This window comes from Podarcis vaucheri (assembly GCF_965113315.1).
Source record: "Podarcis vaucheri genome assembly, chromosome: 3".
Classification (NCBI taxonomy): Eukaryota; Metazoa; Chordata; class Lepidosauria; order Squamata; family Lacertidae; genus Podarcis; species Podarcis vaucheri.
The window spans coordinates 74,860,147-74,883,281 of NC_138761.1; the positions used below are offsets into that span (position 1 = coordinate 74,860,147).

General features: G+C 40.5%; 1 protein-coding gene across 2 annotated transcripts in view; it reads left to right on the forward strand.

The window, feature by feature from the left end:
• The window catches only part of SCML4 (Scm polycomb group protein like 4), a 71,136-nt gene that overhangs the window by 16,651 nt on the left and 31,350 nt on the right, over positions 1–23,135 (forward strand). For both annotated transcript variants that reach the window (XM_082216667.1, XM_082216666.1), the window contains one exon: positions 14,913–15,124. In XM_082216667.1, the coding sequence (XP_082072793.1) occupies positions 14,924–15,124 (201 nt within the window). In that variant the 5' untranslated portion in view covers positions 14,913–14,923. The remainder of the gene's footprint in view (positions 1–14,912; positions 15,125–23,135) is intronic.

Here is a 23,135-nt window from a genome sequence, read left to right on the forward strand (position 1 = left end):
TATTTGTAATATTGGAATGCAGTTTCTTGGTATGTTGTTATATTTGTTTGAAATGCATCTAGTTTCTGTCGTAAGCAGCTTTGAGCATGATTTTTTTTTTAAATAAAAAATTGTGGCATATAAATGAAATGAATGAATGGGGGAGGCTTTTAAGGTCTGCCTGTCCATTTCCAGCAGATGGATGGTAAACTACCCTTCCTGCCAGATCATGGAAGTGTGGGTCCAGCTTGTTGTTTCAGGACTAAGTAGGTATGGTTGCCACGTTGAGCTTTTTTTTTTTTTTTTGGCAAATTCGCAATAACTGCAGACATGGGTTGCCATACGTCCGCATTTTCCCAGACCTTTTTTTACTGCTTCCGCCTGCAGTATTCCAGATGTGTCCAGGAAATTCCCTAAAGTAGGAACCCTTTGCTCTGTGATCTGAATTAGCAGTTGGCAAGGATGTTTCTAATCTTAATCTGGAAGAGCCTTCTAAAGAGAAAATTAAAAAATTACAACAGGGCAAAACTATGGTGAGGGAGTGGGGAATCAATGTTGTTAACTGCCCTGAGATTTGCAAATGAAGGGCAGTGTGTGTGTGTGTGTGTGTGTGTGTGTGTGTGTGTATACACAGAAGTAACAGTGATAGTGATAGGTTTGGCTGGCTATGAGCAGTGTACAGCTCTCATCAAGGCTTGGAACCAGGGTTAAGTTACCCAATGGATTGAAAAGCAAAATGGAATGGTGGTTTCCCCCCGACCTCCATTTTATTTTTCTGTCAAGCAGATCAGTATGTGGTCAGGCTTCTAACTAATCAAGAGAGCTTATACTGGTCAGACAAAGAATGAAGAGGAAGCTGCCCTCTGGGTTACTATTTTATCAAAGGTTGATTTAAGTGTCTCCAGTTCCAGCAATGTTTCTTCAGAGCATTGTGTTTCCAGATTAGATTAAACACTTAATCTTGTTTTCAAGGTCAAGCAGGGTTTGATTAAGTTTTCTGGTTCAACTTTATGAGATTAAAAAAAAAAAACCCTACTGCTGCTCCTTCCCTTCTAGTTCAGAAAAGCATTGCCTATGCCTCTCCACCCCCACCCCCAAGTCCAGTAACAGAACAATTATTCTGACAAAGTGTTTTGATCCAAGTGAAAAGAAGAGCTATGGGCACTATCTTCTTTTTACAACAGGAGCTGTGGTGACTTTAATTTTGTCATAGAAAATGTACAAAATTTAAACTTTGTATGCATTTTAAATTAATTTTTCAAAGTCATCTCTGGAGAAAACCATTTATGTAGACTAACACTGCAATCCTAGGTGTTACTCTGAATTAATTCCCATTGTTTTCAATGGGGCTCACTCCGAGAAAATTGTGCATAGGATTGCAGCCTAACTATGACTGGGATCCAAAGGACTGTGCAACTAGTTCCATGAACCTAATGAGCTTTGGTGCTTGAGTTCGCAAACAGCCACATTCAGATGTTGGATGGGGACCTGCGTTGCAACGAAGGAAACATTACATTTGGTCATGCCCAAATCCTTGGCATCTTTAACATTGGTTTTGAGATCCTGGCCTTTAATTACTCTGATGCTGAATGCACAGTAGGACAAGATCTTTACTAGGGGACCAAGCAAAATAGCATGAAATAGTAGGTTTTCTGATTGTTCCTAATAAAAACATTGCTATACTTTAGATTTTTATAGCCCAATATGACTATCTATACTTTGTTCTGATGTGGATGCAAATTTGCCTAAAAATCCAGGGATGCTACTCTCATTGGCTCAAGACAGTTTGTTGCCCAATCAGCTGTGCCATGCGATCCAATAATTCTGTGCCAAGATTTCTTGCGATGTAGCAGCAAATTCCAGGGTACAGTCCTCCGACTGCACCTGGTTAGGTAGACTCTGAAAGTTGCACCCGTGATCTTCTGCCTCAGCGATGGCCACCTCCCACCCATCCTGGGTCACATGCTGGCTGAGGGTAAGGCACTCCTGGATATGCAGGGTGTGCCCTTCTGTTCAGCCCACCTTGCCTCTTCCAAGAACTTGATGCTACAAGATAAAGGGGAAGAGGAGCCTTATCAGGCTGTCCTTTATCAATCAACAACCACTTTCCTTCAGTGTATCTGAAGAAGTGTGCATGCACACGAAAGCTCATACCAAGAACTAACTTAGTTGGTCTTTAAGGTGCTACAGGAAGGAATTTTTTTATTTTCACTTTCCTGGGGTCTGCCTGAAGTTCGCAAAGTAGAGAAGGTTATGGCTTCTAGGCATAAGGGTATTTACAATAGTAGAAAAAGTTTACTAAAATGAGAAAGAGAGAGAGAGAGAGAATTTTAAGGAAAACATAATTGAGAAATCCAGCAAATTCCCCAACAGAGCAAAAAACCAAAAGTAGATTAAAATGCAGACCTTGAACTTAAACAGTCCCTTTACCTACCAGACTTTCAGAAGAATCTTGCTCTTGAGTAGCAGCTTTCTTGTTTGCCCCTCTTTCAGGCTTAAAACATTTTTTCCTTACCATGCTGAGAGCCACCTTGATCAACCTATCCTCTGGCTAGCAACCTTTGTTTCAAGCCTTTGTCTACCTGCCCGCTTTATATCACAGGCTCTTCACAGCAGGTTACGGCAACAGGAAGTCTTAGAGCCCAGATCACAGGCTCCAGGAAGTGATGGAGCTCTTAATTTTCCCACCTTCAGGCAAGGGATGTGCTATCTTTCACACACAGATACACATACTGGAGTTGTACTGCCTTCACATCTGGGTTTAATGTTTAATTGCTTGTTCAGTACTAGACTAGACCAAATACCTCTAGGAAGTTTACAAGGAAATACTATATCATCATGGGAAGGGCAATCATCCCTTGTAGTTAATCTGCAGCATTTGATAATCCAAATGACTGCTTATTTGTTTCAGATTCATTCGTAGCATTCAGCCTATTCTGCTAGCGCTGGACGGAAAGGCAGAGCATGAAGTGAATGTGTGGCATTATAGAGTCAGGTAGCACATCGAGAAGCATGAAGTCAATAAAAATACTATATAAGGAATTTAAAAAATAAATAGGAATTCTATCATGCAAATAAAATGGATTGTATAAAATTCATCCAGATGACACACGAAGCCACAGATTCTGCAGGCTTTCAGCTTTCTTTCTTTCTTTTTTTTTGGAAGAGGGTGTCCGAATGACGTATGAGAATTTGATTAAAATCTTTCCTCCAACCTTCTTGAGGGTGATAAAAGAGCTAAGAAATCTTTGCTGCATGGGGGGATGATAAACTGCACAAGGGAGGAGAAAGGGAGAAGAGAGGTTTAACGAACAATTTCGGGTTATAAATATGACGGCATATAAATATGATTCTGACAGTGAATCCTATAACCTGTTTTGGGGGATCAGCTGTGTTCTTGGAATTTGATCCACTCTTCACTTTTGTGGCAACCTGTCCTTTAACTTGAATGGTGCAGGACAGGTGCATTGTAGGGACTGAAGGGAGCAGGGAGACAGCTTCTGCGGCAGGTGATGAAGACAAAATAAAATGAAGATACAGCTCAAGAAGTGGTGGTGGGTCACTTTGTTGACAAATATGAGAGCTATTTCCTTGTAGTTAACCTCCTGCTAAATGAATAATAGTTCTAAGAATGCATTTGGACATCCCCTGCTGTTCTTCAGATAGCCCTCTGTCAATCGCTGTCAAACCACCATGGAAGCAATTGCCAATTTGGTGCCCGCCAGATGTTTTGGACAAGAAATCTCATCAGCCAAGCTAGCTCGCTACTCTCCTTCCTCTCCTGGCTCAGAACATCTGCATTACGCTTTGGCATTCTATGCCCCGTATAAGCCCAGGACATAAATCAATTTTGATGTTGGAATCTGAAATGTTTCTGCTAAATATGTCAGACAGAACTAGGATTTCTATCCAAACCCAAATTTCAACATGTAGATTTTGACCGTCAGATGTCATCATTGGCCATTGTTTCCTTGAATAGCCATCCTGCAGCATTGTGGCGTTCATTCAAGAAGCACCGGTTTATGATTTGCTGATCTTAGATTGGAGTGCAGAGAAGCTCTTAGGGCGTCTCTTGCTTAAAATGGTAACTTGCAAATCTGATTCCGTTTCAGCAGGAGAGTCTCTTCTTGAGCAAAATGAATGGCAGAATGGCGCTCATAACAGGGCAATTTGTAAAATTACACAGACATCTCCCTTTTTGATTAGTAATAAAGTCATTTGTCCTGGCGGCCACTTGATTGAGTACATGAAAAGGAGCTTAACAGCACAAACCCCTCGGATTTCAATAAGATTTCTCACGGCACAGGATCAATTAAGCTTAAAGTTTAAAAGAAGAGTTTCCGCTTTGGAATGTTCAGGGCAGCACATTTATTTCAATGTCATCTCATTAAAAGTAAGTATCTTGGGTACTCAGATATCATAAGTAAATGGTTTCTGTTTTACTCCTCTCAGCAAAGGACGGGCTCTGTAGCCTGCGCTTGAAGTCAGCTCATCTGTTCATTGGATGGGATATTTATCCCAGCTGTCAGCCCTGAAGTAAGCAAGATGTAATCAGTCGTTTCCTTGGTCAGGACCTCTCCTATCTGTGCATCTTTATATAGAAGAGCTGCTCACCTACTATAGACATTTTTAATGTATTTTTTTTATTCCAGCAAGCATCTTGCTTAAATTTGATTTCATGATTTTAACTGACTTTTATTTTTATTGCACTGAGAGTTTTTGTTGTACATCAAGCAGTTATATAAATTGCAGAAATAAATAATTATAAATATATAGCCATTTCTCCAGGGCAAGGTTTAACCCTGCTAATGCATTCTGCCTTTTTACTTAGAGTTCCTCTTTTCTTTTCTTTTCTTTTACATAAGGGGGCAGAAACATATTAACCATATGCTTCAGGCAGACTGTAAATTAAGAGAAGAGAAACACTGGCCACTGGTTTGAGCAGTGGTGTACACATATTAGCCATAATCCATATCTATCCTGTTGTCTCATATGAAATACTGCATTTTTTGTGTTTTTCTGCAAAACAGCTTCAATCTGAATTTCCTTTTTTTTAAAAAAATGAATTTATGTACTGCCCTTCATCTGAAGACCAAGGGCAGTTTATAGTATAAAAACACAAAATACAAGACATAAGAGAAAAAAGAAAAGAAAAGAGAATTGAGAGACAGAATGTCCTGGCTGCATTTTAAGCTGGTAGTCTGTGCACAGCCAGTGAACAATAACTCAGAAATCTTTTGACACTGCCCTCAACAGCCTTACAGGTGTCTGCCTGCCTGTCTGTCTGTCTGTCTATCTATCTATCTATCTATCTATCTATCATCTATCGTGATAGGGTATGTGTTCTCTAAACGGGATTTAGAGTGTCTGTTAAACAAGCTGTCTGATCCAAATCTGGTTTAAAGATTATGAGCTATAAAAATGGAGCCCAGGAGAGACCTTGAAGTTGCCAGTCTACGGTGAGGCTTTGGGTAGCAGACTGAGCAGGCATGCAGGTGACCTGCTCACATTGCGTTTCTATTTAAATTATAGTAATTATTTCTAAACTTGCATCTATACATATGAATTTTATGCAAATCTGTATCCTCCTTTGTCTTTTTTTTTTTTACGAAGCATTTTCTCATTTTGGGTGATGCAAAAACGTCCATTTAACAGTCCGCTGAAAAAAAAAAGGGGGGGGGGAATCTCGCCAAACCACTAAGGCTTAGAAAATCCTCTGCAAGATGTATTCAGAGTATTGAAGCATATTATCTCCATTAAATATCATTTAAATACTGAAATCTGCATTTGTTACTCTCCCTCAAAGTACTTATTGAATACATATTAAATATTTACCATTGAACTCTTAAAATAAGTCTAGTGATCATAAGCTAATAATTCTGTATCCAGCAATTTGTTCAGGGAACTTGCAATCATCTTGCAATCAATGCATGTTCCTCCACCACAGACCTAAAATACTGTCAACATAGGCTAGAAATGGAAAGAAACACACTTTTAATATATGAATTCTTAATATATTTAATATGTGTATTAATTTAAATACATTAATATATTAATTTAATATATGCACTATTAAATATGTACTCTTGCAAGTTCAGCTCTTAGATAATGTGACAAATATCACAAGAGAGCCAAAATTGCATAGTAGTCAGTGGGTGGTATTCTGCTATCAGCATAAGTTTTTCTGTTTGCGTAACAGGACTTTCCTCCTTTCCTCTGAACGTGGGTGTGCTGCACCCTCCCCAAAACCATTCCAGAGCCCCTAGAACAGATTTAGGGACACGCATGAGGAGGAGAGGGGAAGAATATTTTGTGGCACAAGTGGAAATTCTTTCCCTGACAGAATGTTTATCTGATTGCTATGCTGGATTCCACCAAGAATATTTGCCTTTTACGTCAGTTAGTCTTGGGTTCAAAATCCCCCTTAGCCTTGAAACTCACTGGGTGACCAGCTATTTTTACTTGTTGGTTAATTGTTTTTTTTAAAAAACCTCCCAGTTGTGAGGTGGTGGAAGAAAAAGACATGGAAGAGCAAATGCAAATCTAATCAATACATCTGAGTGATGGGCAGGAAATATGAAAAGAAAACGTGGCTTAAAATGGCCTGGGATCTTCCAAGAACTGGTTCAGCTTGCATAGCCCCAGACACTTCACTGATTACTTAGTGGGCAGCAGCAACAATGATAACATAAAATTTATAATCTTAGTGAACAAAACTGGCCTTGAACTCAGTGCTAAACTGAGCTAAACTAATCAATCATATTCACAAAGGCAAAGAAAATTCCCAGCATTTTATGGCTATATTTTCAGTGTTTTCTTTTTCTTCAACTTGGATAAAGGGACTTTAACTGAAGATGGTTAGAGTGTGGTGCTGATAGCACCAAGATTGCAGGTTTGCTCCCCATGTGGGACAGTTGCATATTCAGGGTTGGACTAGATGATCCTCAGGGTCCCTTCCAAGTCTATAATTCTATGACTTTGGAAATAACATTTACCAGCATATGCTTACATCCATCAAATGGAAATCAATGTGATTTTGTGACTGGATTAACTGTGGCTGGATCATACCAGCACTCTTTGTCCATACCAGCTAACTGTACGGCCTTGTTCCTCGCTGTTGAGAATGGAAAAGGGTTTCATAGCAATTTTTTCTTTAATTTCACTGAACATTATGACAGAGACCACTCACAGTTATGTGAGCACTACTAGTCATTGTGTTGCAAAGGCACAAGAATGAGGTTTGGCTTTAAAATCACTAAAAAATACTTCAATAAAGAAAATAAAGAAAATACTTCAGTCTGTGTCTTGAAAGACTGGCTGCAGCAATCTGGTTTTTTTTTTTAATTTCACAGTAATTCTAGTCTCTTTCTTTCTTTCTTTCTTTCTTTCTTTCTTTCTTTCTTTCATAGGGCATATACCTGTGTATCAACCCCACCCCTTAAAGTCTGAAAACTGAATTTGGTAATTTCTTTTTCTGTTCTCTCTTTATGCACTCAAACTACCTAGCAAATTCCGATAATCACGTGACCTTGTCAGCTACATTTTTCATATATTTACTTCTTTTTCTAAAACCCCCCTGTCTACATCATTCTTGTCTGTAGAGTTTTACATCGTCAATTCATTGCCATAGGCTGCTAGTCTTCAACAAAAATGTCAGACCAAATGAAGAAAGGTAAGACTGTAGGAATGGAAGTTGGTCACTTCTACTCCTCTGGGTCCCATTCCTTCAAAGACTCTTTCAGGTTCTTCTGGCTCATTAACCAAACCTGAGTTAGAGGCGTATTCAGCTACTGCTCTTCCTTCTGTCACTGGAGTGTCATACTTCAAAGAAACATCTCCTAAAGGACAGCAAAGTGCCACTGCTGGTGAATTCAGCTTTTTTATTAAAAAAATGTACTGTGAGATGACACCAAGGACCCATTCACTCTCATTCTCCTTCCTCCCCGAAGTGAGGAAAAGAACAAAGACAGTCAGAGCACTAATTCTGAAGTCCTGGTGGATTTGGGGGAGAAATCCTCCTCAGTTAAGTACGACTCCATGGAGGTGCAATTGAGGACTGTAAGAAAACTTTAATTGTGGGTTCTGCTTCAATGCAAACGCAGGTGGGATAATTTATATCTTGTGAAATGGTGACCATGAAAAGCTAGTAAGCTCAGCCCCAAACCAGGTGCATGCAGTGTGGATTCAATTTGTGAAGTAATCTTGTTGCTCTTTGTCACAGCCACCAAGTCAACAGTTCACAACATGAAGGCGCTCCTCTGTGCTCTGCAACAATATATAGAATTGAAATATTGTTCCTCTCTGACTGTTGCCTGCTGTTGCTATCCTGCTGCTGCTTTTATTTAACCCCCAGTTCCCCAAACAAACAAACAAACAAACAAACAAACAAACAAATGAAAATAGCTTGTCCCAGTAAGAGATATTTTTCTCTCTGCCTGAATTATTCATCCCTGTCCTGTCTATATGTGCTGCACTTTCCCAAGTCCACCCTCGCAGGGAGCTGTGCACATGCAGAACGTGAAATTCTCTGTGTGGCTTCAACATCCATGTAACTTGTCATGCATGCAAGCATAATGTGTGCTAGGTTATTTAACACTGTAATAGTTTTTCAGATCTGCCCATTTCTCATTGTGCAAGTACCACATCGCCTAGAAGAAGTAGAAACAATGATATGGAGAAGGCCGCTAGGGATGCGTTTTCCCCATCTGTAATTAATAATATCTTATTTTCCTTTCCCCCACTCCCATGTCTGGACTGTGAATTTTCTGTGGGTATATTCAGGTGAACAGCTGAAGTGGTATGCGACGTGACAAAAATACCTGTGATAAAATTGTGGGCATGGAGACAAGTGATTTGAATGTCCTGACATATCAGAGATGTGTGGCAAGATCAAAATCACCACCTCCTGAGAAATTTATGAAATTTGGCTTGCGCCAGGAGGTGGAAAGTTGCAATCGCACTGTGCATTTGTCACATATCAAAACATGCAGTCAATTAGGTCATGTTGAAACAACGAGAAAATCACTGGTTTCAACATTTCTGCCGTCCCCTCCACTGACTGTTTGAATTCCTCAGTGGAAACTTCAGAATGCAGGGAGATGAATGCATGTAGGATGCTATTAATGAAAGAACAGAAACAAATATAGTTTGTTCTATTCTGTGGTCATTCCCTGTGAGATTTTTGCGAGAAGAGGTGGTGATTGAAATTACTTTTTAAAAGCAGTTTTGAGAAAAACTTGCAAAAAAGAAGAAGAAAACCTTAGGTACCACAGACACAAAATACCCCTGCTTATACATCAACTATGCATAACTTTCTTGTACCCAAGTATAGCCTTTCAACAAAATGGCAGCTTCTTTACTTATTGTTACAGTGTAGAAAGCAAAAGAGCTGCTGTGTGCCATTTTGTGGCTCCTTCTAGTCATGTCTCCATTCAGTAAGTAAGCAGTTAAAATGAAGAAGGCTCTTATGCAGAGAGAGCAAATGTTTCCAATCCCAGTGCAAATACAGATGTGGATAAAAAATTGCTCTGTCTGACATAGTGAGCCCTGTATGCAAGTGGTGACATCTGTCATGGTGGGAGAAGTTTGAAATGGCTTCTGTTTGGCAGCCATTTTGTTTGTACTGGTCAAGGACTGCAAGTCTGCATGTAGTTTACCTGTAGAGTAGCCCCATAGAGAGGTTTTTCTTTTTTGCTAACAAGGATACCAACAACATGCAGCTTCGGGGGGACGGGGGGCGGGACATGCAAGCAAGTTCTAGTAGCCCATTCCTTGGCTCTGACCCCCCGATTTAGGAATACAGCTGGAAGTTGAAAAATTAATATGAGTTGCAGTGGAAGGTTAATATAACTCATTTATAACTCCACAATCCTGACCTTTTGCAAATGATATCAAAAGTCCATAAAGGCATTAATGCTGCCTATTACTACAGGTTAATTTATATACTACTTCTCACATTCATGAGGCTCAGAAACATGAAAGGAACTCTGCTTCTTTCAAGTATTATCTCCTGAATATCAAATTTCCTGTCCTCCAAAGGAACCTTTAACTCTGCTAAGCTAACTATATAGGAAACTATTATTCTGTGAAACTGAACCAGAAAATTAACTGCTGTCTCCTTGCTAGCTTGGGCTTGTGATTTTTTGTAGATCGGGTAGATTTTATATGGACATTCTACATATTATTTTTTAGCAAGAGGTGGAAGGCAGACAGGAACTTAGATTCTTTGGACATTGCTGATTTCCAATCTGGTTGTGTCTTCCGTTTACATTAGTGATTAATACTTACAAAGAATTGGATAAATTGCCAATGCAGGAATGCTGCTTCACAGGTCCAAGCCTTGAGTTAATAAGTATTTTTAAAAATGACACAATTTAACCAAATGTATGCATATGAGCAGTAGAATTATGGGCCCTGCTCTTCTCTTCTGTTTCCCATTTATCCACATGATTTGGGAACATTCTGAGCATCCAGATTATGAGATGAACAGAAAAATGGTTGTGCTTTACAACTATATGTAAAGTGGCTTCAAATTGGGGGGGGGACAAGGCAGAGGGAATCTAAATAGTAATAATGAGATATCAGGAATTCTCTATGGCACAGGAGTCAAAATGAATGACATGGAAAAGCAAATCCCTACTCAGCAGATGCCTAAAAAAGGGGTAGGAGGGAAATTTGGTTCAGTTTGAAATTAAGGGCAACCTTACCTAATTTTCACTTTCTGAAACAATATGCAAACTGATATACAACCATCCTTCAAAATCCGCACTTTCCTGAATTTTGCAATGCAGTTCTCCTACCAATTAATGTGTACAAACGTGAAGATTAGGTGAAAGTGTAGCAATGGTTGGGGCCAGGGTGGTCTTCCTTTGCTTTCCTTTATCTATGTATACCATTTTAGTTCCATTAATTAATCCCATTAATCCCATTAATGTTTATTTGTTTTTTAATTACTGTTTTTCCTGTGTTGTTAGCAATTCTTATTTTTACGCAGCCTTGAATCCTTTCAGGGGAAAAGGTGGGATATGAATAAATATATAATAAAGATGTTTTCCTGGAAATAAGAGCTCAACCTATTAACTTACTCAGGGCATTGGTTTTCCAGCTCTAAATATGATTAGATATTTTGTGTGAAGTGTGATAAAGGTGCTTACCAGATATCTTGGTAACAGCTAAAGATGGGCTGTGATCAGACTACCATCTCTTTCACTAGACTTCCCACCAAGTTACCGTATTTTTCGCTCTATAACACGCACCCGACCATAACACGCACATAGTTTTTAGAGGAGGAAAATCCGTAGGCATGCCACCCGTAGGCATTCCCTCCATAACACGCACAGAAATTTCCCCTTACTTTCTAGGAGGAAAAAAGTGAGTGTTATGGTGCAAAAAATACGGTAAATACCAGCTTTGAATATATCCACCTTCCTTATTATTTTTTGGTATCAGGTAATTAATTTTTTTAATTTGATGAATTTTTTTTAGTTATTGCTATATATTTTGGTGCTTTAAAAAATCCTCCTGGCTCTGTTGCTTGGTTTTCAGAACTGCCACTGTTTTTAACATCTCACTGCTTTATATTTTAATATTGATGGCTATTCTTTCAATTTATTATTTTAAATATTACCTGCGCAGAGAACCATTTGGAATTGAACTGTGGACTATTTATCTATATAAGGATTGTTACCCTGTCTTTCTAAAGCCCCTCTGGGTCTCTTTATCATAATGAGGGTGACAATAAATTATATTAGAACTTATTTTCCAAAGAAACCCAAAATGACTGACAATATAAACCAATCAACATAAGCAAATAAAGAATCAGTAAAACTAACAATCTGAACATAACATTAGATAACAGTATGAACAGAAGCAAGCACAAACAATAATCTCTTTAGAAGTGACTCTAACAGCTAAGCATAAAATGCAATTTTAAATGTCAATACAGCTACAACACTTTCTAGCACCACTCTCTGACATTTCAAAAAGCAGAGTAAGAAACTGTTGTTACATTAAAGCATGGCCATCCAGGGACTAGGGTCAAGGGGAAATTGCCCTTCCAATATCCACAGATCCCAACCTTCCTACCTTCCTACCTTCCTTTCTTGTATGTTTCTGGCATAGTCTTCTCATTTTTTCTGAGAAGCTAGCCTGCTCCCCACATTCCATATTTTACCTTGCCCTCCTCTAGAAAAACTCCTGCAGACATCCCTGCATGTAAGACCTGTCCACAAAGGCCCAGCTTCCCTTTACTTCTGCTCTCTGTCTAACCAGGAACCAATGTGTTTCCATTACGGCATGCCACAGATCTGGGTAACCTTTGTGCTTTCAAAAATGGAGAGCAGCTGTTGCTTCTGTGTCTCAGAATCTTTGTTGTATGATCTACACCACCCAGCAAAGACTTATGTAGTTTCCATCTTGGAAATGAGTCTGAAAGCTGACTGCTGGCTATAGCACCTGACCCTAATTGCCAGAATTCTTTTCTTAGGATTTTTCCTTGTCCCACTACTTCCTGCTTTGTGTAACATCTTGCCAAAGAGAGCTGGAGAAAAAATGTGCTTATTTTATGACATTTTTGTTAGTTCTGATAAAGGTATTGCCCAAATGTGGATTTTGGTGTGCTGATCTTCTCTTATGAACCAACCTTTTGCTTTCTGTGTGCTTTTCTTATTGTGACTATGTCTGGATGTGAGGAGGGGAAAAGTCCTGCACAATTATCGGAAATCTCTACTTTGAAAGAGAAAAAATTATATCAATAGAATGTGTGTGTAAAAAGCTGGTGGGGTCTGTCTCTGCAGCCTTATCACATCATTTCGAGGCAATCTATTAATTTAGCCTCTTTGTATTTACCATCCTTCTTTACTCAGCATGTGGTTTTATATGATGTTAGACCTTTTACCATGTGTTTGAGACTTTTGGACAGCTGGTGTTAATGGTGTTATAACCAATCTTCAAATCTTACAGCGTATAATGGATCTATCTGAGCAGAGTAAGTGCCTGTAACTCTGTTTAAAAGATCTATTATTGAGTAGCTTCAAAAACAAATGCATTTGCTTCAGCACAAAATTGGAGTCATCTCTGCTCCTTATTCTAAGGATCATTTTGCGTAAATACATTCATAATTATGGAAGCCTTATTGGTGTCATCTACAATAATTTCATGTCAGATTTTCTGGCTTCTCCAATATATTAACCTCAATGTAATGGGGATTAATACTACATGCTACAAACCACCCTTTGGTCACTGTCTGAGTCTCACCTTGTCTGAGGCCAAAAGCAGTTTTTAATGCCACCAATCAGTCTGAGAACGTTCATGTAACATGGAGATTTTTCTAGCCATTTGCAAAGTGCATTTCTTTGACCATTTGGATAACTTTAGCTAGCTTGTGTGCATCAGAGATCTAGGTCTAAAAGTGATAATTTCCAGGTTAAGCCAAACAGTTGTATTTCTCATTTTAAGATTTAAGGATTGTTTACTCTTTGCTTTGTGGACAGAAAAATGTGTTTTGTGTGCGTGTGCTAAAGCACATAATTGCATCAATATTGTAATAGTTTTTAAAGAATGAGTAAAATAAGCAGAAATTGAAGTGCTGATTTAAGAAATACATGGCTGAAATGGGGCTGGCTGATAGTGGCAGCTGAAGGATGGATGCAAGAGATAGGCTCAACCTATAAACATCAAAATGACACCTCTTTTAAATAGAAGGAAGGGTAGTGATAGAGACCTGTGCAGATTGTGCTAGTGTTCTGTTCTTTAAAAAAAAAGTTGGACAAAGGAAGCACAGGAAAGTTGCAGGAGGACAATGATTTGAGATGAAATCATTTAGACATTCTTCAGAAGTGGAGTTAATAAAGTATGGCAATTCTATAGGCAACACCTACTATGCAAGCATCCCCTAGAACTGAGCATTCACACCAAACTTAACCAAGATGTGGGAAGCTATGAGGCATGATGGTATTTCACAGTGCAAGCTGTAGACAGATGTGTCCTTAATCCATAGATTAAAGAAGGAATGGGGAACCTTTTTCAGTCCATAGACAACTGTCCTGGGTCCACAGCCAAATGCAAAAGTGGCCATGACTAAAGTAAAAAGTGGGTGGAGCAACAGATACGAGTTTTACGTCTATACAGAAGTTTCTGTTCCAGCCATGCAGAAACTGTCCTTTCCATGATTAGTGGCTTGGCTTCAGGTTTTGCTCCTACTAGCAGGAGCATCCTCTGGACAGTGGAAGGGGAACAGGTGTCCTTCTATAGGAACACACTAGAAGCTGAGGTAATGGCTATTGAGTTTTATTCTTGATGAGGCCTAGGAGCCTGCACGAAGCAGAAACTAACACTCTAGCCAGGGCATACCTGTGAGTCTGCTGTCCAGCATCTGCCCCCCCCCCCCTGGGTCATAGCTGTTTCTCTTAAAGGGGCCATATGTCAAGTATTTAGTTGATAATGCATACATTACAGTGACTTTTGCTTATTTCTCTGCCCCACAGTCCTTCCAAAAATCTGTCTAGAGAGATTGAGGCATGCCCCCATGACAGGGTGGGGACTGTAGAGAAGGGGGGGGGGGGGAAATAAGAGGAAATTGATTCATCCCCTTTTTCAGTGGGTTTCCTCCATTACATCTAAAGACTTTTGTGAACAGAAGGGGCCTTTCAGCTCAGAAATAGCAGTCTGGATTGAACCCACTGTGATTAGAAGTGTGTTCTGTCATTGTGGATGGGCACATTACTTTCCCCATGACATTGGTGATAACGTTAAAATGTAATGGAGGAAGATGGACCTTCAGACACCCCTGCAGTGGCAGCTGGGAGAGGGAGGGACCATTATGGGAGATGGATGGCGACCATTTCTCTACCTTGCTTACAAAATTTGTTTGTGGTTCTCTCTTCCCCACCCACCCCCATTTTCAACAATATAACTTTTTTATTATTAATTTACAGCTCCTTTACTTATGAATCATTTGCCATCACTGCCTCCAAGACTGGATACTGTGGACATGCAGTCTCCCAGAATACCAGGTCGAAAAAGAGGAAGACCCCCGCTCCATTCAACACCTATGAAAATGGCTGTTCATAACCTCTATTCTGCACCAGCTGGTTCTCTGCCTGTTGTGAAGATTCCAAAGAAGCGAGGGAGGAAACCTGGATACAAGGTATGCCATCCTACCGGCTCATTAAGTAGCTATGATCTTTGTCTCTTTGTCTTGTAGCTAGTCTGTGGCCTTCTGGATATTGCTGGTCTCCATCTTCCACCAGCCTACAGCCAGCTTGACCCACTGGCAGGAATGCTAGGAGCTGCAGTCCATCAAAATCCTGAAGGCCACATGTTAGTCTCTCCTTGATATTTGGAATATATTCATGTGGCATGAACACATGTGCCAATGTGAGATGGCGGAAGGAGATTCATGCTCCTTCTTATTGCTGCTGCTGTGTGGTTAAGAAGCAGGAAGGGCAGTAGTGCAGAATCCTTAGCAGCCTGTTCAGGCTAACACCCTCGTTGGCTCATGCCAGTACAGACATTCAGAAGATTCTATGGACATGCAGTGTAGCAAACTGGTCTTCCACCACCACTGGTTCTTCCTTGGTTGCTTGCTGTTCAGTCACGGTACCAAGAATTTCAGGTGGTGTTTCCTTTCCCTTTTCACTACAGCAATTCTGACTGCTGAAGAGCCAAACCACTGCTTTAAACCAAACAGGAGATCACATGTCCAGCAATGGGAAATGGCTATTGTGAAAATTTTTCAAAGAAAGCTCTGTTTGCCAAGATATGATTCTGGTTTAAGACAATAATTTCTTTTGAATCGTGGTCAAAGTGTTCAGGAGAGGGAATTATCAAAACACACAGAAGTTAAAACTATCCTCCATATTTAGGTAATTTATATACCACCGTACTTCTGTAAGGTAAAATAATTAATGATAAGCAGAATATTACCCTCTGTATGTAGCTTCACTATTCACATTGGGTTTTTTTAAATAAAAAAACAAACAACTAAAAACAACTACTGGGCTCTATAATTAGTTAATGAATTCTCCTGCATTTGACAATTTACAAAATACCCCACAGTTTCCCGAGCCATTCTTATTTCACAGATATCTCCTTACATATCCAACAAGCATAAACCACTCTAGCAACTGATAGACCATGAAATATTACTTCAGGGTTCTTTCTGGTGTACAACATCTGCTGTGAACTTAAGAAGGCAAACAAGATATTGCTTGGAATAAATAAGTTCAGTGGTTGGTTTCAGATTCCTATTTTAACGCACTTTTATTGAAGCTGATTGGTTGTTTCAAAAATGTTGTGAGCCACTGTAAACACCCAACAGGATGGAAAGATGGAAAAGAAGCTGTAAATAAGCATTTGGGTTTTGGTTTTTTAAAATCTGCATTTGCTAAATTGATAAGTTTATACAGGTCACAGAATCCAGCCTGATGCGGAAATTTGATTTTTAGTGTAGACTATAGACTGCTTTGAAAGCAGCTGACAAGCTAGGTTACATCCAAAGGTCGCCTTTCTCAGCCAGAAGCAGCTTCCTCTGGCAGAAGGGAGACCTTCATTCAGTGAAAGGAATCCATTTATCAAAGGAGGGCTCCTTCTGAGAGAGAAAGGGAACTTTTGCATCCAACTCATGTGTCCTGTATAAGCTGCTGTCCATCGCATTATGGTGCGCAAGAAATTCAAACGACTGTTAAATGCTTTCCAAGTAAGGATAGAGAAGAAATTCAATTCAGTTCCATTTAAAGGCAAACCTTCCTTATTTGCACTTTCTGAAACAATACAATACAGTGGTACCTCGGTTTACATACACTTCAGGTTACATACGCTTCAGGTTACAGACTCCGCTAACCCAGAAATATTACCTTGGGTTAAGAACTTTGCTTCAGGATGAGAACAGAAATTGTGCTCCGGCGGCATGGCGGCAGCGGGAGGCCCATTAGCTAAAGTGGTGCTTCAGGTTAAGAACAGTTTCAGGTTAAGAACAGACCTCCGGAACGAATTAAGTACTTAACCCGAGGTACCACGGTAATGAAAACACAACTATCTTTCATAATTCACACTTTTCCATATTTTGCAATGCAGTTTTCCAACCAAGTACTGTATAGTCATACATGTTGCGTTCAATTCATGTTGCGTCTTTTCGGCATGCGAACGCGGCGAACCTGAAAGTGTATAATTCCAGGTTTCACCGCACACGTGCATAAGCTTTCTGCGCGCTTCACACATATGCAGAAGTGCTCTATCGCGCTCCGCACTTGCGCAGACGCGCTGCTCTAGTTGTGGACTTTTTGGGGCGCGAACGGCACCCTGGAGCGGATCGTGTCCACAACTAGAGGTACCACTGTAATGCATACAAATGTTCATCTACTAGGGTAAAATGTGCATCAAAATACACATATTATTGGCAAAAGCGTACAAAATGTACCATAAAAAGGGAAATGACTCTGCAAAAGTGTGATTATTGCATAATACAAAAATATGTGCATTAGGAGAAATTCACACCAAAATTCTGATGAGGCTTTTTGAAAAATTGCAAGCTGATGTGGAAATGTGATGAATTGAATGGAAAAATGGAAAAATGGAAAAACGAGAAACCAAAATTTACAGCTTTGCCTATCGCCACTTCCAAATAGTACTTGGTTTTCTGTGCTCCTATAACAATAGGATTTGGGACAAATCTTTGCAAGGTCAAATTTCACCTCCTCCAGCAAAAGGAAAGTTTGAGGTGTTTTACATATGGTAATTGTTTTAGTGAAACCTGACAAAGATGCATGCTCTTTTCTTCATGTGTGAAGCCTTTTATTTGCTACCAAATATAGAAGTGAGGCAAAAAAAAACCAAAAAAAGGGAGGCAGTAAATTGAAGATCATTCATTATTTATGGGGACTGGTTTAATGCAATCATTTCTGTCATCTAACATGTAAGAATAGCAAGTTCGGGGGTGATGCTGTTTCTTGATGAATGGAGACCAAAAGTAAGACATTCTCTAGTAAACAATGGCTCCAGGTTCTGAGGCTGACAACAGCAATCTGTAATGCTCAACACATCTGACTTTGTGCTTTTCATTAGCATTGGAAGATTTGTACACCGAAGCAACATTTCAGCAAGAAGCCTTTCTGTTGGATATGGTCCCCACTGCTAAAGCATACAGCTCTCAATCACAATGCACTTGCTGCTAGAGTCAGAGAATACATTTGTGACGGGTAGATCTCTTGATTTAATTAGCTCCCAAATAGCATGGGTTCCTGCTTCCATGAGACTTTTATGTGCATTTTTAAAAGCTCTTGCATGCTCAAATGGCAGGCGACCAACTTCTTTATGGCAACTGGATGTTGGATTATTACAGAACAGATGGATCAATTTGTGTCTGTACATTACAAAAAAATGAATTTACAATCTGGGTTAAATTTTATTTTGATGGAAGTTTGCAATAAATCCATAGATGCCAACAAAGGCATCTTTATTGTCCCCTGTATAGATCTGACTTTTCCAGTTACCATTAAACCTTCATGACTGGAATAATTAGCACGTTATAGATAGATAAAGACAGACATGAAGTTTTAGTTCCCCCTCCCATTTTTTCTTATAGTGGTCTCTCACTGATGCCTGTGGGTTACTCAAGTTAGTTGTGTGCATCTAGACAACCTAGAGTGCAGCCTAAAAGCCTATTGCTTGGTGGAAGATGAATAGGCAAGATGTTGCATTGAAACAATTGATCTACACAGACTTCAGAGCCTATAGAGGCTATTGGTGTCCATTACTAACCCACTCATGGAATGGAGCCCTGGCCCCAACTCAGCATTTCAGTTCCATTGTGGCACCCCTCTGTTACATGTGGTGCTAAATGCATCCATATAATTATATTTTTCTAGTTGGCCAGGTAACTGATCTCCATGGAGACTGATCGATCAGGAAATTGATCTCCAAGAAAGCTCATTTAGATAAATCAGATACTGCTGGATCAATTTCCTTCGAAGGAGAAAATATTGTACATGGTTGTGTCTTTGTAACCATTTTGCAAATGTATAGGCTGAGTATCTATTACAGGGAAGAATAGCAAGCACAGCAGGCATGGCCAGCATTTATCCCCAAATCAACATCACTCCAACCCCTTCTACTAACCAAAATTTTATAGAGAGAAGAACGTACTTATTATTATTATTATTAGGCCCAAGCCCACAGAAAGTTGTCCTCAAAGAAATGTAGCCTTCAGGCTGAAAAAAGTAAGTTCCCTAGCCCTGCATTAAAACCATCAGAATAATTAAAACAGACATAGGTAAGAATCTGAAAGCACTAGCAGCCCTGCGCTCCTTTGGGATGGAGGTTGGGGTATAAGTTTAATAAACAAGTAAATAAATTTAAAACCTAGATCATAAAACAATGTTCTTTAGTTGCTTAAAAACAGCTGAAGAAGTGGAGAGGATGGAAGAAGCTGTCTTGGATCTCTGCTGGCAAAGCATCCCATAGTGCTGGCACTGCTGCTGGAAAGGACCTGTCTTTCCTACCCACCATTTTGATCTCACAGGTGTCTGGGACAGAGAGCAGGGCCTTTGCTGCTGCTTTTAAAGTCCAGGTGGGAGAAGGCCAGTTTCTCAGGTAATCTGGCCCCAAGCCTTTTATACCATTAATGTTTAACACCTGTACAGTAAATTGGGCTCGTAATCAAATAGGCAGCCCATGCAGATGGAATAGAAATGGAGCAATACGAGTCCCAGCATACAAAAAAGAAAAAAGATTAAAAAATAAGTTTCTTTCCCTCTGCAGTACAGAAAGCAGCGGCTGTTGCAATATCTTCCCTCTGATGTTATACCTGCTGCTTACAACTAGCTAAAATTTATTTAGCAGCCACAGTATATTAGGCACCCACATTTACTCATTTTGGCACCAGCCTTGTTACAAGATTTTTATCAAGATTCCTTCAGCCGACAACTATAAACGCTTGCCTCTGTTTAGCTTAATAGATAACCACTGTAAATGTCTGCCTTTGTTTAGCTTCATGGCTTTTCTCTCTCCCCTCTCCTCGTGCCTAAACCTTTCTCTTAACTGAGGCTGAAGGAATGCATTGGCTTTGACGGCTTCTGCTATGTGTCATTTTCTTGCCCTCGCCACATTGCCTCTTTCACTTGACTGGAGCAAGTGCCTTGGGTATTGTGCGTAGTCTTTTGTGCTGTCATTCTCTTCACCATATAAACATATCAAAAGTTAAACCCTATCAGCATTAAAGAAAACAAAAACAGGATAAGCCGTTTCAAATGGCAGGATAAGTGCTCCAGACAAATTGGAGGTCATTAACATGTGCTATGAAGGGACGTGGGTGGCGCTGTGGGTAAAACCTCAGTGTCTAGGACTTGCCGATCGTATGGTCGGTGGTTCGAATCCCTGCGGCGGGGTGAGCTCCCGTCATTCGGTCCCAGCTCCTGCCCACCTAGCAGTTCGAAAGCACCCCTAAGTGCAAGTAGATAAATAGGTACCGCTTTATAGCGGGAAGGTAAACGGCATTTCCGTGTGCTGCGCTGGTGCTGGCTCGCCAGAGCAGCTTCGTCACGCTGGCCACATGACCCGGAAGTGTCTCCGGACAGCGCTGGCCACCGGCCTCTTAAGTGAGATGGGCGCACAACCCTAGAGTCGGTCACAACTGGCCCGTACGGGCAGGGGTACCTTTACCTTTAACATGTGCTATGACCACCAGAAAGAAAGACCATAAAGAAAGCTGATCGCCGAAGAACCAATGCTTTTGAATTATGGTGCTGGAGGAGACTCTTGAGAGTCCCATGGACTGCAAGAAGATCAAACCTCTCCATTCTTAAGGAAATCAGCTCACTGGAAGGACAGATCCTAAAGCTGAGACTCCAATACTTTGGCCACCTCATGAGAAGAGAAGACTCCCTGGAAAAGACCCTGATGTTGGAGAAGGGGACGACAGAGGACCAGATGGTTGGACAGTGTTCTCGAAGCTACGAACATGAGTCTGACCAAACTGCGGGAGGCAGTGGAAGACAGGAGTGCCTGGCATGCTCTGGTCCATGGGGTCACGAAGAGTCAGACACGACTAAACGACTAAACAACTAAACAACAACAATGACCACCAGATCTGTGTGATTCAATTCACAGTGCTTATATATATTATACCGGTGATCCTTATCATAAGGCCACGATGCCTGTCTCAAGTCCCCCACTCACTCTAATGTTGTTGCACTTCAACTCCCATCAGCCACAGCCAGTGTGGCTTTTGGTCAAGGTGATGGTGGGAGTTGGAGTCCAACAACATCTGGAGAGCTACAGGTTGACCATCCCTGGCATAAAAGATCCATCATATTTATGAAGCCTTGTTTCTAGGAACACAGCAAATCATACTGAGTCTGACCATTGGTCCATCAAGGTTGGTATTGTCTGCACCGACGGCAGCAGATCTATAGGGTTTCAGGCTAGAGTCTCTCCCAGTCCTACCTGAAGATGTTAGGGATTGAACTTGGGACATTTTGATACTCCCACATAAGCTCCCACCATTTTGCTTAGTAGCTGTGTTTCATGGAATGACTCTTTGGGTTCTAGCATAATAACTTCCCATTAGAGTTGCGGTAAAGTGCCTCTATGCTTTGGGGCTGTATAGGACCACCCCAAAATAAGAGTGGTTTCTACATGACTAAGGGATTCCCTATCATGGGGTATCCTTATTTTTTTTTCAAATTTAAAAGGAAATAAGGATAATACTGCCCAAACATTGGCTGATAAGGACCAGGACCTTTGAGTTTGGGAGCATAGAGGTAAGAACATTTCGGAGCACCTCATCTCTCTGTCTGGAGAGGGAGCTTCCAGGCTGAACACCAAGAGAAACTCCTCTCTGTTTGACAGGAGCAGACACTGCTATCCAATCACAGCTGTGCTAAAATCCTGGCTTTCTCTATTGCTTTTTATGGGTAGCTGTCACTTCCACTGTGGCAGTGACAAAGTAGCTTGGCAGACTCTGTGAGTGACTGAGAACAGCTGAGACATGAAGTGTTAGGATATTGGTTGGAACAAACCAGAGTAATAAAGCACATGTAAGAGAGCAGCTGAGACAATGAAGTTTGGGTCCTGTGATAACTTAACAAACTTCATGGCAGTAAAGGTTCCCATTGTCTCCTCCCACCTACAGCCACCTGCCTGCTGGTTGAATTTTGCCTAAAGGCCTTTCCACCTTGCTGCAACAGAAAGTTGGGACAGTGTTAAGAACTGTGTGGCTGCAGGTAAAGGTAAAGGACCCCTGGAGGATTAAGTAGCTATTTATCTACTTGCTCCTCTAAGCTTTCAAACCGCTAGGTTGGCAGAAGCTGGGACAGAGCAATGGGAACTCACCCCGTTGTTCAGATTCAAATTGCCAACCTTGTGATCAGCAAGCCTAAGAGGCTTGGTGGTTTAGACCACAGCACTACCCGTGTCCCATGTAGCTGCAGAGACTATTGGTGCTAATGACTTGTGGGCTCCCAGATCTCAAGGACCGTCTATTTGGTACTGGCATGGTGTGAGGTGGCAGGGTTCTGTTATGGGCCAACCCCCAAAGGGGTGACTAAAGTCTTGCTTAAAATGACAATGAGCCTGAAATCCCATGTAACAAGTTGCAGCAGCAAAAGTTCTCAAGTGGCCTTCAGGTACATTTTCATGTCCAAAGGGATCCTTATAGGTTCTTCTTTATGTAGGTTGATGGAGGGAGAAAACATAACAGAGTAAAAATAGTTGTTTAGTTATTCCTGCTTGATTTTTTTAAAAAAGTATTTGAGAGGTAGGAGGGAGCATGCAAAAGCACATTACTTATATCCGGTGATCTCCATTTTCTCAGACAAAGGGATCATTTCACTTACTGATTTATTGTGTTCCGTGAAGTCTTCGTCAGATCCAAATTAGGACTTGTAACATGCAATTTTCTCCTCCATTGCTTTTGATTGTCTTCTTGAAAAGTCTCTTTACACCGGATAGGTTTTTCCACAGCTTTGTATACTCATGTCTTTATTACAGAAATATATTTTTATTACAAAGAAAGCAGAGGTGCACAGGTTTCTCAAATAATTCCTGAGCTCAAGAGATACAGAAGCCTTAGGCAGAAGGCAGAGCCCTTACATTGGATTTGTGTTGTGGAAGGGTGGGGTAGCAATTCCATTCAGATTGCATTTAAATGCAAACCTCCCCTA